Genomic DNA, 22,148 nt, shown 5'->3' on the forward strand with positions numbered 1-22,148 from the left:
TATTTGAGGTGTATTGGAAAATGAGTGATGTAGATGACTGAAAATTGTAATGGTGATATTTACTGGTCATATATAAATTGTGATGCAACACTTCAAGAACAAAGTTTAGGTCTGAGCTACTCATCTGTGGCTCCCTCTATTGTTAATGGCAAGCAAGAACATGACTGAGAATGTTTCTTGTTCAAGCCATATTCTGGAAAGCAGTCTGAAATAATTTAATAAGTTCAATTTGATTATTAAAACGAATCAGAATCATAAGCACACTGGCTTAATTATTATAGTCTATTCTGACATCTCTATTTGCCTTCTTTGTGCTTCCTGAAGGCTAAAGGCAATATACTTCAGTATTCAATTGCATGGTTTAGAAAAAATGTGTCAATGAGACAAAATAAAGTAGTCAATGTTTACACTCAATGTACTTCAGGACAAGTCAGTATCTTCTTTTGGGTAAGAAATAGAGAGGGATGTTGGTACATCAGCAGAATACAGAGAAATTCTTATAACTGGTGCAATATTTATTCAGTCACTGACAGGGCCCTGAGGTAACCTGGTCTAACTTTAACCCTATTGAGCAGGAAGCTGGATTAACTGGCATCCAGAAGTTCCTTCCAATCTTATTTTTTTAGATTTTTTTTTCCTGATTTCTGCACCGTTCTAGCACAAGTGTGAGCTTGGTTTATAAACCTGCTCTGAGCAATTGACTGAACTTGACAAACACAAAGTTTCCTTAGTGCACTGTCATGAGTCCAAGCTTTTGCCTAAATAATTGGCAGGTGTCAGGAACAGGGAAGTCAGACACCAGTAGATATCCCTAACATTTTTTACAGAATGAACTGGATTCTGTGGGGTGTGATAGCCAGCAATATGGTTAGAGATGCAAGAGTCATAGCAGGGTTTCAGCATGTTTGCACGTGTTGCACCCCTGTGATGTAACCAGAACCCATGAAAAGTCACAGGAGATGGTGTTGCCTTCTCCCCAGACCAAGAACCATGAGTATATACAAATTTTTATATATTGTAATGCATTAAACCTACTATATTTTTCTATTATCTCCAGTTATAGGCCAGAAAGTTGTTTGATGAGGTCTTCCAGATGCTTGAAATTAATTAGCAACATTAATATAAAATGTTGCATTTTTCTGTTAAAATAAAATATTGTCACAATTGCCTGTTATTATTACAAGAAATTACAGCTTAGAATGAAGAGGTGGAAAGTGTCATTATTCCATTCAAGCTTAGAATACATTTTACTTATTTCCAGTATCAGCAAACATAATTAGGAACACATGTTAACTCAATGATTTCTCCGAAATGCAGAGTCTAGGGACTGTTGAAATTATGTCTTTCCTAGGAAGTCTTCAGAAGTTTCACTTTCATAATGATTATGAGTAATTGATGTTAATCAGTAATTTCTTAGTGGTGACTATATTTATCTTCCATGCTTTTCTTGGGGTTTTTAGCAAAAGAGTGCAAGGATTTAGACCAACATTCAGATTACTTCACCTTTTTAAGTTTAAAATTTGGCTTGGTTTAAGAAGCTTAAAAAGCCTTGAAATTCAAAACAATGACTGCCTAATGACTGTTCTTACTTATATCACATTTGGGTTACAGAAAACTTGCTTTGGAATTCCAGATGAGGTCTTTGGTGTATTGCTTTGAGGTGGCCAACAGAAAAGAGCAAATATAATGTGTGAAAATGAAGAACATGAAAGTCTGGTGTGCCTAATGCAGGAGCTGAGGAAATGTTGATGTGTTTTGGGTCAGTTTTCATAAGTTTTACTCACATGGAAGCTTACCTTATATTTCAGGTGGGACCTCTCACTTCCATGGTTTAAATTCTCATCCATGTTCTGATATCTTCCTGTTATTACCAACATCTCATCCATGTCCACCTCCCAGGTTCAGAGAAATTACTGTGATCCCATGTCCATGGTCTTGTGGACTTCTAGTCAAGCTGGAAAAACATAAAAGAGCTTCCTCATATCCTGCAAATATTGATTATAAACTCATTTTGTGCTCATTTTTCCTTGGAATTTTCTTCAAGACATCTGAAAGAGAGCTCTAATGGTGAGCTATTAATAGCAAGCAAATATTTACCTATTACTGGCACAGATATAGGGAAAAGTTATGCAGGGATGCAGAACAGCTATCTGATAATACATATTCTGCTTCTCTCATGGGTCCCTATATTTAAAATGTTCCTGGTCAAAGCCAAAAAACCACCTTTTCCTGCTAGAAAAATGTAAAGGATGTGCCCTTCCTTTACTCCTTTTCAGCAAAATCTTTCTCCATAGTTTTATCATTGGGCAGGATTGTCCAGTATTATTATTTCACGAGACTTTTCACTGACTGAAATAAACAAATTTGGTTTGGAATTTGGGTTTTGGTTTGTTCTGTTTTGGTTTTCATGTAGAATAGCCAAGCTTCAGATAGTGCAGTAACATGGGAAGATGTAACAGTTATAAAATTACACGGATGTTAATAAGTTACAGAGAAGGTTAAAATGAAAGAAATGATAACTCAATAAACATTAGAGAAAACTTAAAATAAAAGGGAAAGATACAAGTAAATACAGTAAAAAGAAATATTTCCATAATTTTAATGCAACTACATTTATGGGAATACAGCTGAAAAGAAAGCAAAAAGTTGCCAAGCAGCTGTCCCTTAGCAAGCAAATCTTCATTCAGCTTTCCAATAATTCTCCAGTTAGATAAGGAAAATTTATTTTAGTTTATCCAGATGAGCTATCAATTTTGTGTGTATTTAAAATATACAGGGACCCAGTTCATTGTATAATGAGAAAGCAAAGCAAAATACAGTTAAATACAACTGATGTGAAGAGGGACTGGAAGACTCAACAGTTTAAGAATTTTTCCTATTTACCTCACTATATTCCAAACTCCAGATTTGAGATCACCAGTATAACAAAATGAGATCAATTCTTTTGAAGGCATTATGGTTAAAGCAGGCTTGGGGGAAAAAAAAAACCAAACCCAACATCCTCAGTTACCATTCACTGTCTCTTTAGTTTCCTTGCTACTTCATGTTCTCACTTGTTCTTTTCCTTTTCACTTTAGCAACATAACTTGCTGATAAGCAATAAAATGAACTCTGAGTGCATCCTGGAGGAAAGGAGGGTGAAATGGAACTTATTTTTTAAACTCAGGATGTTAGTCTTGTACACAGCTTGTTTTAATAAAAGAGTTGCTAATACAGATCCAGCAGGCCAGAAGAAAATTATCACACTTTCTTTTAGAAATAGTATGTTTGTGTGTGTATATACATATGTAAATTCTCTTGGCTGTTTTATTAGAAAATCTCTTATTTGTGTGTTCTTGAATTATGACATTTTATAACTAATTTGGAAGCTTACTTCCCTAGGACTGAAATCTGGAAGGCCTAATACTTGTTACAGTCACTGCTTCCAAAATATACTGGGTTTTGATTTAACTCCAAGCTTTTAAAATAAGTTGCTTAAGCTCATGTTTTTACCAACCCATCCTGGCCCATTTTCAGTGTCTTCTGCAAAAAGCTGTTACTCATCTTCTGCTGAGTGTGACGTAGTTCCAGGTCCCAGTGGGTACCTACTGCCATTATCCTATCCCTGATTTTTTTATCAGTAGGCAACGTAGTCTGGGACTGGAGATCTATTCCTCAGAATGTAGTTATGGGAAAAGAAAACAATTACTAGTCTTGTGCTAGGCATCCAGTGAATTTCTGGTAGCATCCATTGATTCAGGTAACATAACTTCTGAACTTCACTTCATTTACACATCACCCACTAGCACTTATGTGAGAAAGGCAGCCTTGAAAGCATTTCATACCTGTATAGCAGGGGCATCATCTCCCATCTAGTCTTATGACCACAAATAATATAATTTTTCTAGAGTACTCTCATGCTTTTCCTTTCTTCCTTCACAACTGATTATTTCTTTCCCTCAGACTGCTGCCTCTTCCTTTCCCTTTTGCCTTCTCAAGAATCTTGGAGAAAACAGTGTGCTGGGCTCTAGTAACAAACCCTAGGATTGGGGTAGCCCAGCCCTGACTTTCTGGTGGCTCTCCAAATAAAGTTGTGATGGTATCTATCTGGTGAGGATACTTTTCACAGAAGTTGCACCTGCTTTGACACACTGGTGATGCTATGTCATATGTAGTCTGGAATAGAGCTCTTAGCTCTGAACTGAACTGAGAAATTCAGTGTAAAATGTGTAAAAAATTACAGATGTAAAGAAGATGTACCCTCAAGAACAAATAAGTTTGTTTCTGCAGAAACGTTGTCAAACATGGCCTAGGACTGCAGTGTGAAGCTATGCACTGAGAAACAGTGGAACACACAGGTACATATCAGATAAGCATGGAAAGGACAGAAGTGAGGTGCCATTCAAGAACTATACCTTCATGTCAGGCTAAGAAATAAATGGGTTAAGTTAGGGAAATTCTTTCTTTCTCACAGAAGAGTTACTTAGTATTGTGAACTAAAGTGAAGAGTATCTTTGGATCATAAAGGATGCCAAAATAAATATAAACATCTGAGAGCTGCTTATCTTCAATCTCATGCAAACAAATGAAAGACAAATCAGCTTTCCTTTTCTCAGGCTGCAGACAGCAAAGGTGGGAATATTTTGCAGTGGATCCTAAAAAAAATACATAAATCAAATAGCCATCACAAAATCTAAACTTCCTTTGTCATCTTCACTTGGGTTCTGCTTCTTGAGCACAGGACTGATTTCTAACAGTTTCTTTTGGATATTCAAGAAAGGGGCATCCACAGAATAGCCCACATATGAATATCTGAAATGGTCCTTAGTTCAGCTTAGAAAAAGGCCCTTCCCTGGTGGCCTTATCAAGCATTAGGGTTGAAGTATGGCTTCTGGTATTCACCTGGTGCTGTAGTAATTTTGTTTCTCATTTCAGGAGATCTGCACAACCCCAGTTCTTGGCAGGTTCCTATAGAGGTTGTAAATTTGACTTGTTGCCCCCAAAAGGCTAGTTATGGATTTTATAGAGCCAAGTCACTTTACATTTTGGACCTATATTTAACCTGGTTCTCCTGGCTGTATCCAAAAGAGAGGAAGAAAAGATTGTATAAAGAAATATCATGGGAGATATGATATTTCTGCTGCAGTGATATTTCCCAGTGTCAAAATTTTCCTCCTAGTTGTATTTCCTATTTATATTGAGGAGGACTGGCTCATTGGCCCAAATTACTGCCCTCAGAACTCCTGCTACATCACACACATACAGATTTTTAAGTAATAATTACACGGAGTGGTTTGGTCTCCCCTTAGTGTTTGTCCATGGCCTGCACAGCCATGTAAGGTGATGTGTTTGGTGCCCTGGGGATGATCTACCTGGACCTTATCCCCCCTTTTTTTTTTTTTTTTTTTAACAACCATGTTGCCCACAGAGGCACCAAACCTCTGTGGCACAGAGGTTTTAGTACAAACAGGATTTTAGGAGTTTAAACTTCAGTTTCACCTGTTCTGGTCAGATGGTATATACCAAAACTGGACCAGTTAAGCAATGTGGAATACAGGTGACTTAGAGCCCCAGTTCAAAGTCAGGACAAAATCATCATGAAATATTAATGCAGACAGAAAACCAGAGAAGAAGTAGTGCCCGTAGCACTGTAGTTGTGACAGACACATTCTCTATATTCTTTAATTTATGCTTTGAGTTATTATGTAAATAAACATTTTTAAAATCCATGTGTTTAATTTGATATGTTACCAGAGACGGCATAAACTAAATTATAGTTTAAAAAAAAGTTGTGGCAGAATGAAAAAATTAGAACTGAGGAGGTTTCATAACTGCCTGTTTCCTTCCCATAGCTACTTTCTGCCGGAAAACTCACAGATGAGAGAGTAGATGAGCTGAAGGAAAAGTACATCCATCTGCATAAGACTGTGATAAGGTAAAATATTCCTATTTTAGATTTTGTTTAAATAGCCAAAGCATTACATATTTAAAATAATTTTCTGCTGCTGATAAGGCCGAATTATCTTTTAAGATTTTCGTGTAGTGATTGCTCACAGAGGAAAGAAGAACACATGGTTGAAAACCAATATTATTTAATATGAAGATGGAAAATAATTCAGGATATTTATATGTTTCAAAACCAACTTTGTTTTAATGTAAACACCATAATGGCAATAAGGGGAAACACAAACTGCAACAGACAATATACAGGTTTAGAATACAGATTTATTTGAAGATTGTGTGGCCAGATTTGTAATGGATGAAAAGACTCTGTCCTGCTTAGCTAACATCATGGACAGCAACCAAAGGCTCACTTCTAAGAAATAATATTAAACTCTGTCACAGATAAAGGTGTATTTTACTGTATGATAATATTCAGTTGCATTAGACAAGACTGGTTGTAAACTGAGGAAATTTAACCTTGAGCTTCAAAGTATGATAAAATCAGAATTCAGGTATAGTAGTTGTGAGTCTGCCCCGCTCTGGTGCTTGGAGAGGGGAGAGGAATCATATCCCAATACCAGGTGTGAGCAGGGCACGTGTGAGTGGAAGGAAAAGAAGATGGAGGGATAAAGTGGGATGAGATCTCACAGTTGTACAAGGTGAACACTGTGGCACAAAACCAGAGCAGTCCTATTGCTGAAGTAGAAATCCAGTAATTGCTGAACCTGAACGACTTTTAACCAGTTTGAAACCAGTCTTTAGCTTGGAAAAAACCACAAGCATATTACTACATATTTTGCTTTATATATTTACATAGCAGTCTTTTCTATAGAGCAATTTTTAATGTAAAGACAGTTCCTTTGTATGTATAATAAGTGGAATATGGCCTGAGAGAAAACAGGACTCAGCTGTCTTTTCTGTTACACATAGAACTGCTGTAAGCACCATGCACAAAAAGCATGAAAATGTTAGATGGCAGATTAAGAGTCATTCTTTCCCTGGTTCTCACAGTAGGACAAAACTGCCACTTCTGTAGGAAAGTCAATTGGAGAGAATCACATCACGTTCTTTACTTACAGTTGTGTCTCAAAGCAAAACACCAGCTGGGGAATGAGGACTAATTCCCATTGACAAACTTCTCTTACTACTAAAAGAAAGTAAAGAAATTCAGTTACCAAAAACTGATCATGATCTTCAGTTTATTTAAAGACTTTTCAGATATTAAAAGTGGGTTTTAGTTGTCCATCTATTAACATCAGTGGATATTTACAGCTGAACTACTTATCTAGAGTCAATAGAAGGAAATAGGAGCCACACACTTGCTCCAGGTACAGACATCTGCAGGTGTCTGCTTTTCTGCTCTGACTGAAAAGAGAGTACAGATGAAAGGTTCAGGATGTGTGTATACCCTTTTCATGCAATAAACCATTCAGAGTCATTACCACTTTTTTATTTTTAGTTCTTCACCTTTACATCTGCAATAGTTCTGTGCATCAGTAACTTACTTCTCCCTTATTACAGTTGAATTTATCCTCTTTCACAATTAAACCCCATCTATCCCTGTGCCATTACGAGGCCATGTGGAAACAAATTATGCTGGATGTGGTCTTCAGGCTGTGTGTGTTCTTTCCTTTGGCCACATATAACAATCTCAAAGGAAGGCTCAACTATCTGAAGCAGCATAGACAACTATGCCAGATGATTGCAACTGATACACAACATGAGTTTGTCTAACATGATGAATACAATAAATCTGTATGCAGATAATTTCTGAGGCTGTTGCTAAAGTACAGAGTTATAACTTTACAGTGTGGCCCTTTGTTTAATGCTAAATAGTCCTTTATTTCTTGGTTTCAGTTTTGCACAATTTGGCATTCTGAAAAAGCTGATGTACTTGACCTCATATTTGGACCCTGAAAATCCATTTGATCACAAAAACATTTGGCTCAGTTGTAATTTTTTATTATCTCAATTTAGGAACTTAATATGAATGTTCTGATGCACCAAGCAGTAAGGAAGTAAGTAATAATGACAATTCATTGGCAATTTGGGTATCCCATCTTCTTAAGCCTATGTTAAATTATTATTCACCTCTCAAATTTGAAAGCTGCCACATCAGACTTGGTGCTTTGCACTCTAATGATTCTAGATGTGAATATTGTGTAGCTGGGCAGTTATCTCTTCAGTGTCTTCTATTAAATTTAGTACTTCACATGAAAAAATACTGTAGTGAGCAAGATCTGGTCCAGATTCAACCCTCAGTTCGTGTTTCTATTTTTTATCTCTTTATTAGCATGAAAAAATCAATAATATTTTTTGTTTTATGGAAGAACTTCTGTTTTTATATAAAAAGTATTATTTATGTAAGAATAATGTTCAAAATGAATGTGCATTATTACCAGTTATGTTTTCTCGTGACACAGAATGCTTTCAGTGGGCTTTAAGATGATTTAAGTATTGTAAAAGATCTTGTGTCAATAAGTCAATTTATTTTTCCCTTAAAAATGACTGTGTAAATATGTCAGACTTAAAGCTATTTGTTCATAATAAAGGAACACTCTTGTTTCCTGTTGAAGCCTGCAGTTTTCTTATTTTCTGCTTTGAAAAAAGGAAGTGATCTAATTAGAAATGTTACAAAGCCCCCAGACTTTTCTGCTATATTATTTCAGGTATAGTTTGGCAATATAATTAGTTGTATATTTTGTTTTATAGTTACCATCTCAACTCTATTCTTGAGTGTAACATGAAATTTTGGTTTTATTTCTAGGCCGTAAATGTCATCCTTGAGCTAAAATTTATGTACAGAGTTTCTCAATATTGGAGATTTTAAATTCCTTTCTTTAAAAAATCATTAAACGGTGTATTTTTCTTTATTCTTCTACATAATTGTAATTAAATTTAGTATACCATTATCCAAAAGTTGTGGTGTAGTAATACTGCACAGACATACACAGTGATTTCTATAGCATGAATAATAGGTTTATATATTGTGAATTGTATATGAATTTTCATACTGTAGTTTCCTTTAAGACTTTTCCATAATAAACAACGTATTTTACTAACAGCCTTAAAGACCTGTTATTCAGCTATCACCACATAGGCTCCTAAGTACATTATGAATATCAGACTCCTAACACTGACAGGCTATTACAGATGCAATTTCTGTGAAGCTTGACTTTGGTGGTACAGATCAGATCAGAGAACAGATCCTGTCTACCAGCCTTATAATAAGCTTCCACAGAACCCCATAAGTATATTTGCAGCTTGTGTGTCATTCAATGAGTTTCTTCACATACTGGTAGCATTACACCAATAGTAATATGCAGTTCAGCTCCATGTAGGTGTCCTGGTATTTATTAACAACTTTGAAGTGTCACATAGCCCAGACTGAGCCTTGTCCTGGTGAATACTTCCCTATTTTTATTCTGATTCAGATCTAGCCTTTTGCATTTTGTAGGATAAAATTCCCTGTCTCTCCACTGCTATACAAATAAATTTACTAAGTATCTTTCATCTGGTTAAAATTAGATTAGATTAATCCCACTCCAACTCTAGGTATGCAGGAAAAAACCCCTCACATCAGATTCCACTTCTCTCATGCCATCAGAGGATGATTCAGGTTTGAAGACACCTCAGGAGGGGACTGCTCCAAACTCCTGTTCAAGGCAGGGTCAGCAAGGTTGTCAGACCAGATTATTCAGGACTTAATCCCATTCTGTTCTTGAAAATTTTGTATTAAATATTATAGGTAGGTAAAAAAGTATAAATATAAAGCTTGTGCTTCTCATTGCCTAGATCTAATTTTTTTTTTTTTACTGTAGTTTACAGGAATCTGAGATCCAGCTGTTGCAGGAAGCCAAGCGTCTTAGTGTAGAACTGGAACAACAACAACATGAACTGGAAAAAGTAGAACAGCTTCCTGAAGAATCCTCCAATGAAATTTCCCAAATAAGGCAGAAACTTCTTAGTTGCCAAAATGAATACGATGCTATTAAAGAAAGAGAATATGAAATTCAGTTCAAGTTGGAATGGTAGGTGATAGTGGTCAAATGCTGCTAACTTTATCATAACTTATCTAGGAAGATAATAACTTAGGATACAATTCACTCTCCATCTTACATGGACACATTTCTTAGTATCTGCTCTTAAAAAAATTGCCACAAAATTTCCTTATTAACAACATTTCAGTGATGAATAAACTTACCCTGGTTTGAGAGTTGTGAATAATTTAAATTTTAGAACATATTATGATGTCCTTCGAAATGCTATCTAAGTTTTACTAAATTGCATGGTAAATGTTTAGGTAAACAAACTAGCAGGAACAATTCTAGTCTAGGACACCTTTAATACAAATTATTAAAGTGTCTCAGGGCCCTGACACTGTGGGTGGTAATTTCATGAAAACAATGTCATAAATAGACCCAATGATATTTTTAGCATCAGAAGCACAGTTTATTCAAGTTTCTTCTATTCAGGTATTTAAAGGAGGAGAAGTACTTGTATATTCACTTGTTGGAAAACTTGTATTTTCGTTTTGTGAATTTGGGATAACGGTGTATAAAAATGCAAATAAATAATGTCAGCAGCTCAGCAGTTAAAATTATTTTTCTGCAAGGAAAACACTCTACAAACTGCAAAAAGCAGATTTTTCTGGCAGTTTTCTTGATTTTATTTTTTTTTAGAGCCAAATGTTTGTTCTAACAGAGGAAGAAATTTGAGAAAGAAGCATACTGGGAGTGGGAGAAATAAAGAAACATGGAAAGCATCTGGAAAAAATTATTTGCTATGAGACAACTAAGCAACAAGAAAGTTTCCTGAAATAATTATTAAATACAGAATTTACTGCAATTTTCAAGCAGTCAAGAAATGAGCTCTTCAAATATCATGCTTTTACCCATTTGTACTCATCTCTTACAAACATTTTTCACTTTCCAAAAAATATGTGTGTTTATATGTTTAGGGGATATTTGCTCTTTGTGTATTTTCTGTCTCTAGTCAAAGGGAGTTTTCTATATGCTACACAGTTGAGGTATCGTTTCAATTACTGCATTGATTCTTAAATATGAACTGAATATCCTATCTTGCAGATTAAAAATACACTTTTTTGGTTTGTCATACTGTGAAAAATGTTGTTTCACTTTATAAGAAACTTCCTCTCTTTGGTCTTACGTATTGCATGAGATCAAAACCAGCTGTAGAGTCTGTCCAGAGGTCCATACGGTGCAGTATCTAACAAAGACCAGAACTGCATCCCTAAGCCCTGTGTGATGTAGGGATTTCATGAGCCAAATACAATCCCCTTTATTCAGAAATCCTCAGCTGACCTGCCTTCCTTGAACTTCTGTCTCCTCCTCAACTATGTAAACTTCTGGCACTGCAACACCCTGGACAATAAATTTCATGGATTAACCACACAAGAACTGCAAGCTCTTGTCTTTCTAGAACCTGATTCCTACCATCATTTCATGCTCTAAAGTTCTTGTGTTGTAAGAGACAGTGAACATCAGGTCCTCTCTTCATCTTAAGTGTTGCAGGATTGTTTGGTAGACCTCTATTGTATCCCCCCCTTAATTAGACAGCTTTCTAAACTGAGGAGCTGCAGATTATTTAATTGTTCCTTGTTTGATCTGTTTCATGCCTGGGGATAGCATTGGTCTTATGTGTGTTTAGGAGGATGTTCCTTGATTATTTACTTACTGGGAGAGAAGATGCTGCTTTCCAGAAATGAGAGGGATTTTAATGTTGGAGTGTGGAGTGAACAGAACTGACAGAATATATCTGGGGAACAGATAGGTGAATGTAGTGAGGAAATGAGAAATGAGCTATGAATAAAAGCAGATAATGAATGTGTACATCATTTGTAAAGAAGGGATAGGTTTGGTGCCTGTGAAAGGCAGTGAAAACAAGTGTTCAGAGCAGAGCTGTGAGTAGCAGGAGATCTAATAGTAACACTGATGTAAAATGAAGATCTGCATGCCTAGTGATTTTACAGAAATAATAATGCAGTGTCTCTGAGATATCTGTGTGCATGGGCAGTGTCACAGAGAGAGAGGAAGCTGCATCATTTTAAGTTTGCTGTTAGGTGGTTGCTTAATTTCCTTCAGTTGTCAGAAGGATAGAAACTCATGGTCCAAACTTTCTTGGCCCTTGATCTCTCTGGGACACAGTTTCTCTTCTTGTCCAACTGTGTTAATACAGCCCCAGCTGTGCTTGGCACTTACAAGTAAATTTTTTTGGGAATTATGACTAATGGCTGTTTAGTCTGAAAACAAGCATATTGCTTATTTACCTTCTGATCTATAGCAGGCAGGGAACATGAAGGGGAAAAGCTTTTGAAGGGACTGTATGTCTCTTATCTATTGCTTTCCCTTTATCTTAGAAGTCTGTGGTCTTTTCTACTTAGAAATCCTGCTGGGCTAGGGGTGAGTCTGTGCTTCAATTCACTTTCTCTGATAGCTGAGAGCACTTGGCAGCCTTTCTGCACTGAGATTCAAATCTGACAGCAGTTGGTTTTAAGAAATCTTATGACTTTTTTCATAGCTTGCAGAGGTACATGAGGTATTCAGAAGCAGCTCTGATGCACTGTAGCTGTCTGGGCAGTCACCTGGAGGGTCCCTGTGGGGGTGTGGGGGTACCCCCCTAACTTGTGTCTCCTCTTCCAGTCTGTGCTCCTGCTCTGTAGCACCATTCATTGCACTGGGGTTTGTTGCTACCCTGGCAGCCTGAGCACCCAGCACGGTGGGGGAGCAACAGTTGGAAGGATTTTACACAGCTGATACATTTCGGATCACTACTCCAAAGACAAAGCTGACTCCAGGACTATTCTTCCTCTCAAAAATGATTAGTCAAATGTAATAAATTGAGAGGGAAAACAGTGATCTCAATTCAGTTCCTATACAGCTACATTCAAAGCTGTAAAGTTTTTTTTTTTACTGTGCCTCAGTAAATAATAATATAGACTGCAAAATCAGATTAGCACAAGAACAAGAAAAGGACCAATGAGATCAGTAAGGAGGAGTTCTGGATCGAGGATTTTAGTGTCCATGCAAGGTTTAGAGTCCTGTTTTCTCAGACAAAATAAAGAGGATCTGCTTTTCTGTACTAGGCTATGCCATCAATTATATTTTATTACTGATATTATTTATAAATTGATATTATTGATAAATAAAATATTTACCATCTAAATTAATTTATCATCTAAACTATATTTTTTTAAGTAAGTGGTTAAATTGAAATTAAATTATCCTTAACAAGAATTTGTGATGTTAGAGATGCCTTATTAATGAAAACACTTTTCTTTTAAAGTCTAGGTCCAAACTACAGACCTCATAGTCACTGGTGCAGGTGGCAAAATGGTTGTGAACTGGAGAACTGTGCTTGAGTGCATGCAAGTCAGGATTGCAGAACTGAGTTTGATTATAAATATGGAAAATTATTTCATTGCTTCTAATTATTTCATGTTTAGTCACTCAGTAATTGAAAAGTGAAAAGTTAAGTTTTCCTCCATATTTTTTCTACCAAAGAATTACAAATAATGATTAAATTAAGTTGGTTTAAAGCTGAAGTTATCAACTAGTCTTCTGACTGCTTTCAAGGTACATACAAATTAAACACAGCTACAGGAAACTCATGCTGGCAGCTTGGCAGCTGTGATATCTTCTACCTGTGGTCTGTAGATTTTAGTTGTGAGGTGTCAAGCACCTTCAGTGGATTCCTCAGTCATCCTCAGTCAGCTGGGATTTATAATGACAGCAATGTCCTCAGTTCACAAACTAGTCAGAAACTGAAATGGGCCTCTGTTGACAACTAGCACTACATTCTTTAATCTCTATGACTTTAATTTTTTTATTTCTGTGTCAGTTTGCAGCTGTAGACATTGCTCAGGGAAAAGATTGGAATGTATTTTCATTAATGGTCCAATTTTCCAAGTGCATTTTTTTTTAATCATTACATCTGCATCCAAGGTAGCTTTTCATGTACTGTACTGCTATTAAGCCTCATGTAAATAAGTAATGCAACATGATAAATATTTGCAAATATTAATGCTTAAAGAGCATGATCTTTTTATCATGTATGTTGTTATAGGTATAATAATGCTAATAATAAAAAGCGTATGATGTTGAAGAATAAACTCATCAAAAAAAGGACTATAAATCAACAGGAATTAAAGTTCCTAATGCTGATTGCAGCTATTCTGTTTGTTGTTGGAATTGATGTCTTAAGTATTTTAGAGACAGTCATGAGGATGTCCATATAGCATGGATTACAGGATTCAAATCCAAAATGGAAAGAACAGGTTTTCTCTGCTTACCTTAGTAAGCTTCTATGTCAAAAAATTGTTGAAGAATCTTATTTGATTTCTTTATCTGGGTTAGTCATCCTGTCTCCTTTTACAGTCAATGGAGAGAAATATTTTCTCTTCAACTGATAACTTCTCTGCTCCTAAAGTGTGTACCTGGGAAGTTGATTGACCTGCCCTTTGGTGGCTCCTGGTTTTATCCCAGACAGTGAGGAAGCAGAGGGATACCTGTCTAACTTTTGATTATGGACAGGTAGACCAAACTCATTGTTCAAAAGGGTGAGATTTAGCCTCTTTCTTTTACTTTCCTTTCCCTGTTCTTTTTGTGGAAGTAGTTGGTCTGCCAGCTCTTAAGGTAACTAAACTTGGTGCTTGCCATTCAGTGTTGCCTCTGTTTATGTCACAGAAAATGAGGTGTTTAAATTGTATTACTTTTGCTGGATGGAAATATCTTTGATGTGAAACTGGAATGGCTCCACAGGAATCTGTCCTCATGGGTGAGGAATGTGACAAAAAAAAGAAAAATAGTGTCAGCTTTGCTCTCCCTCCTGATTTTTGAGTTTGCTCTTTTGATCGTCTGGCATGATATTAAAGAGGGCACAGCAGGGACTGATGACGAGTGATGCAGAGACCCTTTAATCAGTTTGCAGAGGGATTATTTAATTGGGTTTTGTGGCAGTCAAACAGTTATGGGCATTTGTGCACAGTAGTCATTCATCATAATTAGCATGATTTTGCCAGTCCCAAGAAGTCCAACTGTGAATACTGCCAAAACGGGCTAATGGGAATATGAATTGTCCTTATTAACTTATTTATACACTTAGACAACCTACTGGTAAGTGAAAACATCGTGTTCAACCTGTGTGGAGCACCAAAACAATGTGTTAGGACTCAATTGTAACTTTTAAGCACAGTACACAGGAGGTGCCCGAAGCTGCTGTCACAGAATTGAAGTAGCTCATTTTTCAGTGCAGTTTGATCACTGTGCTCTCCCTCACTGACTTTTAGCAGTGGAACACAAAAGCAGTAGTTTGTGAGGCCCACTGCAGAAAAAATGAATTTATAATGTTGATAATACTCACTTGTATTTGCTTTGTGCTTGCAAAAAACTCCTCTATGTCTCTGCATTCTTCTGTACAATTTCTTATAACAGATTTTGCAATAGAACTTTTTAAATATAATTTCATCAATTCTGGGGGAAGTCTGATCTCAATTCAAGTTTTTCCTTTGAAATATTTTTTTTTGCAAATTCATTCACACTGTGGGTGTTCAAATCCTCTGGCATTCAAATTAGTATTAAAATTTACCAGTCCCTGTAGAGGCATACTTGTAGTCTGCCCATGCAAATATGCCTACATGCTGTAAATCCACAACATCTACTCTATGCCTTTATTTTCTCTTTACCCTTCACTGAAACCAGAGGGTTTTTTGTTACTTTCATTGCTGTTGTTCTGTGGGGTTTTTTAATTGAAATGCCACCAATGCAGTTCTATTTTTCAATTGTTTTCTCTCCTTGTCTGGAAAGATGGTGCTTGAGCCTCCCAGGTATAAACTATGCTCTTTTTGTTGGAGAACCAAGATGTAAGAAACAGTTATTAGAGGGGGAGGAACCCTAAATCAAGACCGATAAAGAACTGAACACAGGTTTAGAGGAAGGATCCTCCATGAAGTGGGGTAACTTGGAGGCTGATCCTCATCCCCATGACCACAACCTTCTGAAACCTAAAGCACCAACACACAAATTCTTAGGCTGCTGCTGAAAGGTTTCAAAGAAAAAGAAATGCTAATGAGATCCTTTTCTTCTGTATCAGCCACAATCACAGGCAATGGTGCTGCCTGCTTTGGGTACCTGGGGCCGCCACAGGACCCTTGTGCTGTAGTTTATAACTCTGTGTGACAGAACTGTCTTATGAAAGCCTGTCCCCTCTGTTAAAGAGGTATTTACTCTAGCAGACTTCCTACTCAAGGAAGCCTGATCAGCACATCTTCCAGCTGGAGTTACAAACACAAATTCAAAAGCTGAAGTTGACTCTTGGCTCTGTCTGGGACAGAGGATTTGGCTGCTCCATCTATCCCCCCACTGCAATCTTTACTTCCTCATATCCTGAAAGTCAGAATGGCATCACAGGTACTAATTATGTTGCAAGAACCTGCCTCCTTGATCCCAGTAAATAGTCCAGGGACTTAATTAAGTTCTTTTTGGTTGTGTCATCATGCAGTCTGCTGTAGCACGTATACTTCCTATAGGTGCAGAATTGTTCTGTGTGTGCCCTGGGGATTTATTGACATATTTCTTCTCTAGGGCTGATTTTTTAAATTTGTCAGTATTTATCTATTTGCCACCTATTGTAATACTAACAAGTGTGTTGGTTCAGTTCACTTTTGTAGTGAATCCTTAATCTTTCTTAGATTGACATTACTAAAAAGAAGATCTAAGAGCTTTCCTGTTTTTCCCTTTCCTCCTTCTGTCCTCCTTTGGCATCTGTTTTTGTTTTTTCCTGAAATTAAACTGCAGTATAGTTTTGGTATAGGTTAAAGTCACCATGACTTGTCAATTTGGTTTTCTGCTGTACCCCACTGGCTTAGTCTACATGCCCTGTCACTTTTCAGGATTTTTTTTCATAGGAGCCCGTTCAGTTTTGAGGGACTTCAATTACAGTTTTTTACAGTGTGAATATATGTGTAAGCAATCAAAGAAAGAAGAAAGCTTCTCCCTAACAACTGCACTTTCTTTCATTTGTGATGTCTCTGTAGATATTTATATCCCACCTACTTGTTCCTTTTGTATCAGTTTCATGTTAAATTTTTTTTCCTCTTCTGAGGCTGGGAGGAACTGTGAGTGTAGGGTGCTGCCTGACTGTTATATTCTAGTAGTATAAAGGTGAAAAAGGCACAAATGCATCCTTGCTGGAGGTGGTAAGACTAAGAAGAATCATTTTCAAAAATTTACCTGTGTGAACAGAGTAAAAACCTTCCTATGCACTACTTGCCTTTCAGAACATCCAGTTCCCAGTTAGGAACCTCCCTTTGAATCTGGACATCTTTCTCTTGTTCTAGGTGAAGATTCACCATGCATTTTATTCTAACACAAATTAGGGTTCCAGACTTTTTTACCATTTACTATATAATAGCAATTATTATGTTACTAATATATTTAATTCGTTTTGGTTTTTCTGTAGTTTGCAAGAAGAGAAAAGGCTTCTCAAAGATGAGTATGGAAGAACTCCAAGCGAAAGTGTAAGCACAGAACAGGAGAAAAGCCTTGTTTCATGTTCTGTTTTCACAGTTTGTAGCTCTAGAGTTTATTTAAAATAGAGAATATATGGAAAAGTCAAGGGGTAGATTTTGTAGAAGTTATATTGTACCATTCAGGTTTGATAACTCTAGGGCAAAGAATGAATAACTGATTCACAAAAGAGATGGATTTTCTTGATTTTAATAAATGTTTTTATTGCAAAAGGATAGTGCAGTTTTGGGCTCTTGGATGTGAGTATGTAAAACACATTTACAGTCATAGATCCTGATGAATCTATGTTGTTTTGCTGGTAATAAAATTCTGCTGGATAGAAGAAACACGCAGCTGGCAAAATATTTCATTACTTGTATTAAAAAAAAATGTCATCATCCAATGTTAGAGATGCTGTCATATCACAAGCTTTCAAAATGCAAAGGGGGAAAACAAAATTAATTTCATCTTTTACTTAATTTTTAAAGGAATCAGATAAAAATAAGCAGTTGAAAGAAAATTATGATGAGCTCTGCAAAGAAGTAGTCCAAAGGAAAGCAGAAATTCATGCAATAAAGGAAGATATTTCATCCAAGCAAAACCTGATGTTAATAGATAAGAAGGAAACAGAAAAACTTCTGGAGAAGCAAGCTGATTTAAAAGTAACACAAAATTAATTATGTGTATGTATATCTGTGTGTATGTGTGCATGTATGTGTATATGGTACGTTTTGTCCAAGAAAACAGTACATCTTCTTTGAGACGTTGTTTGTCATTCCAAATTCCTTAGATGGCTTTATATTATATATTATGTCATCTTTTACCAGGCATGAAGCAAACTGCTGCTCTGCCCTTATTACTCCTTTGGGAAATAGTAATAGTCATGGTTTTGATTAAAAAATTGTTCCTATAATGACTTGGTTGCTATGTTGTGTTATTTTAGGCTGTTCTAGATCCAAGTTAATATAAATTTTTGCAGAGAATTAAAAGGGTCTTTACCATTTTCCACAGTATAGATAACATCATCAGGTGTATTAATATTCTAGCATAATTTTTGTCTTACAGACATAACAAAATGGAAAATATCATAATTTTATTTTCAAAACTAACATCTGCAATTCCCTGGGAGTAATTCAAATAATATGAAAATATTTTTCTTACTATTTTCTCAGCAGTTTTGTGTGATTACTTCTATGAATTATCACCAGATTCTGAGGCTATTCTAAACTTTCTGTTTTGCCACTAGGACGAGCTAGTAAATATTCTTGATGTTCCAGCACAACTTGGAAAAGAGACTGAGAACATTAGTACGGAAAAAAAGTATGCTTGTAATAAATAAGTTTTTTATATATACATGTATAACCTATTTTCATTTCTTTGTTACAGAGACAGTTGAGTGTAGCTGTTGATTAAAATTAGGACCAACATTTTAAAAAGTAGCTATAATCCACTTGAAGTCCATAGATATATCAGATCTACTTAATAGATTTTTAATTGAAAATAACGTTGCCATGGGATGCATTGATTAGGCTTTTATACAGTTTCTACACCCCAGTAACAGTGTATTAGCTTCTCTCTATACCTGCACAGGTTACACGTATGTCTCCTGCTTTCAGTCCCTTTTTTAAGATAGAAATTGTTTGACTGTGTTAAATTTCTCTGTTTTAACATCTACATAATGGTTGTGTTCTACATGTTATTCACACCTTTGCTTAATGAAACTCTGTTATTATGAAGAAGATCATAGAGATATAGCAATTTAGAGAAACATTTTAAAATACCTAGTACCTTTTGGAGAATGTTTTTAATGAAGCACTTAGCTGAGTCCTTCTACTTTCATTGTGTTACAGAACAAACTGTTCCCAGCCTTGGAAGTAACATTTAGAAGAGTTGCACCCATGTAACTTTGACAGAAATCTGTTTATGAGGAGCCTTTTTAACACTGTCAGTGCTAAGCTCCCTGTTAATCCCATGGCCATCTTCAGTTTCATAGCTAAACTGTACTGGCATCTGAAGATATTAACTGTATGTAGTCTGCTTGCAGACAAATACCATGGATAGCTGGGGGGTTGAGGTGGTTTTGTGTCTCCATGAAAACTGGCAGCTTACATTTGCCATTTCAATATGCATGTGCACGTGTGAATCCCTGCTGTTTTGTTCAACTGTACCAACAGTGATGCAGAGAAGAAGACTGAAGCCCTTAATAACCAAATAGAAGAGTTTACTGGTACCCTGAAAGCCATTGAAAAAAGGACTGAAGAGATTTTGCAAGAAAAAAAAGATGTAATGAAGGAATTGGATGGGAAACAAATGTTGCTCGAAAGGAAAGAACAAGAGTGCATTGCTTTGACAAAACTACTAGAAATTAGCAGAGAGAAGGAATTAGAAGTCGTATCAGACAGGTTAGAGTAGTAGACATAAGCCATATAGTCTGAGTGAAAAATTATCTGTTTTCATATATAGATTTTTTTTTTTCTGCTGTATTGCCTATGTTTTCAGATTTTATGAAGTAAACAAAGCAGGCTTGAAACTAGCAGACTTGGTTTTGACTTTAGAAATGTTTATATGAACATATGTTTATATGAAATGTTTATATGAATATGTCTATGATCTGTCTCTAAGAAATACATCAAAATCGTAAGCATCTGACTAAATCCCAGGACAGTGAAACTGGGTTTTACTCTGAAAGGGAGATATTTCAAAGGGTATCTCTCTCCAGTGAAAATATATTTTTTTTTTCTGTGAAACCCACAGAAAGTAAATTGAGGAAGAAAAAAATATTTCTGTATTTCATTTTTGAAATGAGGATCATAGATTTCTGCAACAACCTCTTCCTGAATTTCAATGGGAATGGTTATTCATCCCTTTATTATTCCTTTGAATCATGAGCTTGTATACTCTTAGTAAGGTAAAAGAAACTGCTAGGCTGATTGCAAGCATTGAATTATTCCTTCCTTGCAGAGGAAAATGCACAGATGTAATTATGGCCTTACGCTCAGCAACAATGCTTTTGGGTTTAAGGTTATGTATCAAAGGATAGCAGCACTTCAAATTGGAATGTTTCAATGAAGTGAATATGGAAATATTCCCTCATACTAAAAAAAGTGTGTTTTCTCCTTTTGAGTTTCTCTCAAACTATTTAGAAAAGACTGTGAGATGTCATTCACATCATTAGGAATGTTATTGATTAAAGTTCTAGAAATGCTCTTTTAGGTTATTTGTGTTGGTGGTTTCTGAATTTATCTTGCTGCTCATTCAGAATGATGCAGTACTCAACACCTGATAAAATGATCATGAATGTTTGCATACATGTCTTGGTCAAGTTACTTGTTTCTAAATTTCTGTGTCTGTCTATATAGAGAAACTCTGAAACATAATATAGAGAAATGTGTCTTGGAGAAAAAAAAGCAACAGGATGCTCTCAATCACAAGAAAATACAGAAAGACAGAGAACTGAAAAACTTAAAAAAGATGGAGTTGCAGCAGAATATGATTTACGATTCCTTGAAACAAGCTAAGATGCACCATAAAAGACTCAAATTAGAGGTCTGTATGAATATAACAATCATAAGGACTCTAGATTTTCTTATAAGAAATCTTTCTCTGAAATCTTTTGACGAATACTGAAACGGGGAAGAGGAGAAAGACAAAGAGGGAAGAGGAGTTGACAAAGAAACCTCTAAGTGCTCCAGCTGTGATAAAGATACTGCATCAAGATATATATGGGTATTCTTAAGAAATGGATTTTAGGGTGGGAAAATCCTATCAAAGAGAAATGGAAGATTCTGTTATTCTATTGATGCTGTGTCTCCATGTCTTCCTTTAAAGCACTGTGGCATTATGGTCATTTTATGGGTGAAATAATACAGTGTCTTATTGACATTGAATAAATTTGTAGCAGACACACAGAGCCAGGCTCCCAGATGATGAAAAGATAAAACCTTGAAAATTTGAGAGCTGCTTGTACATTACAGTAAACAATTTATAATGTATTTAACATCATTCCAGGGGATAGGGAACTATCATTATTCAATTTTGGTATTAAAAGATAGGACATAATTTCTTATGTTCCCTTCCTTCACTCAAATTTGTTCTCTGTCAGTTTCTTCCCTGCACTGATGTTTCACCCATGCCTCTTTCCATGCTGCTTTACTCCTTTCTGGTTTATTTGTGCCTTCTACTCTGATTTTAAAGGGCAGCCTCATTCTTGTCTATTCAAACCATTTTATTTCTATTCTCCTTCCAAATATTTCTTAACAATTTACTTCTGTAATTTTTTTTTGTACTCTTCGTCTCATCACTGGTTCTTCCATTCTCTTTCTTAAATTTTTCCCTTGTATTACTTCCCCGCTTAGTTTTAATTGTAAGTCAATATTGTAAAATTGCTTAGTCAGGTTTTTTCAGTGGATAATATCCATTATCTGACTTAAAAGAATACAGACTTTCTATTTTCTACCAAGATACACAGTGTCATTGACATTTTATTTGGTCCTCCTAACCAGTTTAGGGTAGAAAAAAATCTTGTTTACTTTACTGTGAAGGTTTTTGAAATAACTATGGTATCTAAACCCACACATACTTATCTTTGCTATTTAAGCAAGCCCAAACATTACGCAATAATATTATCAATATTATTGTGATAGAATTTTTTTTTCTGTCTCCTCTGAAAATTCCTCCTGAATTCACATTTGTTAACCACTT

General features: G+C 35.9%; 1 protein-coding gene across 2 annotated transcripts in view; it reads left to right on the forward strand.

The window, feature by feature from the left end:
- Positions 1 to 22,148, forward strand: part of CCDC146 (coiled-coil domain containing 146) — a 64,332-nt gene that overhangs the window by 22,260 nt on the left and 19,924 nt on the right. The window contains exons 3-9 of one of the 2 annotated variants that reach the window (XM_071733996.1): positions 5,832 to 5,914; positions 9,744 to 9,953; positions 17,401 to 17,458; positions 17,936 to 18,109; positions 18,694 to 18,767; positions 19,622 to 19,849; positions 20,807 to 20,993. In XM_071733996.1, coding sequence (XP_071590097.1) covers positions 5,832 to 5,914; positions 9,744 to 9,953; positions 17,401 to 17,458; positions 17,936 to 18,109; positions 18,694 to 18,767; positions 19,622 to 19,849; positions 20,807 to 20,993 — 1,014 coding nt within the window. The remainder of the gene's footprint in view (positions 1 to 5,831; positions 5,915 to 9,743; positions 9,954 to 17,400; positions 17,459 to 17,935; positions 18,110 to 18,693; positions 18,768 to 19,621; positions 19,850 to 20,806; positions 20,994 to 22,148) is intronic. The other variant, XM_071733997.1, reaches the window with a different exon arrangement.

The sequence above is a fragment of the Heliangelus exortis genome, chromosome 1, assembly GCF_036169615.1.
Source record: "Heliangelus exortis chromosome 1, bHelExo1.hap1, whole genome shotgun sequence".
Taxonomy (NCBI): domain Eukaryota; kingdom Metazoa; phylum Chordata; class Aves; order Apodiformes; family Trochilidae; genus Heliangelus; species Heliangelus exortis.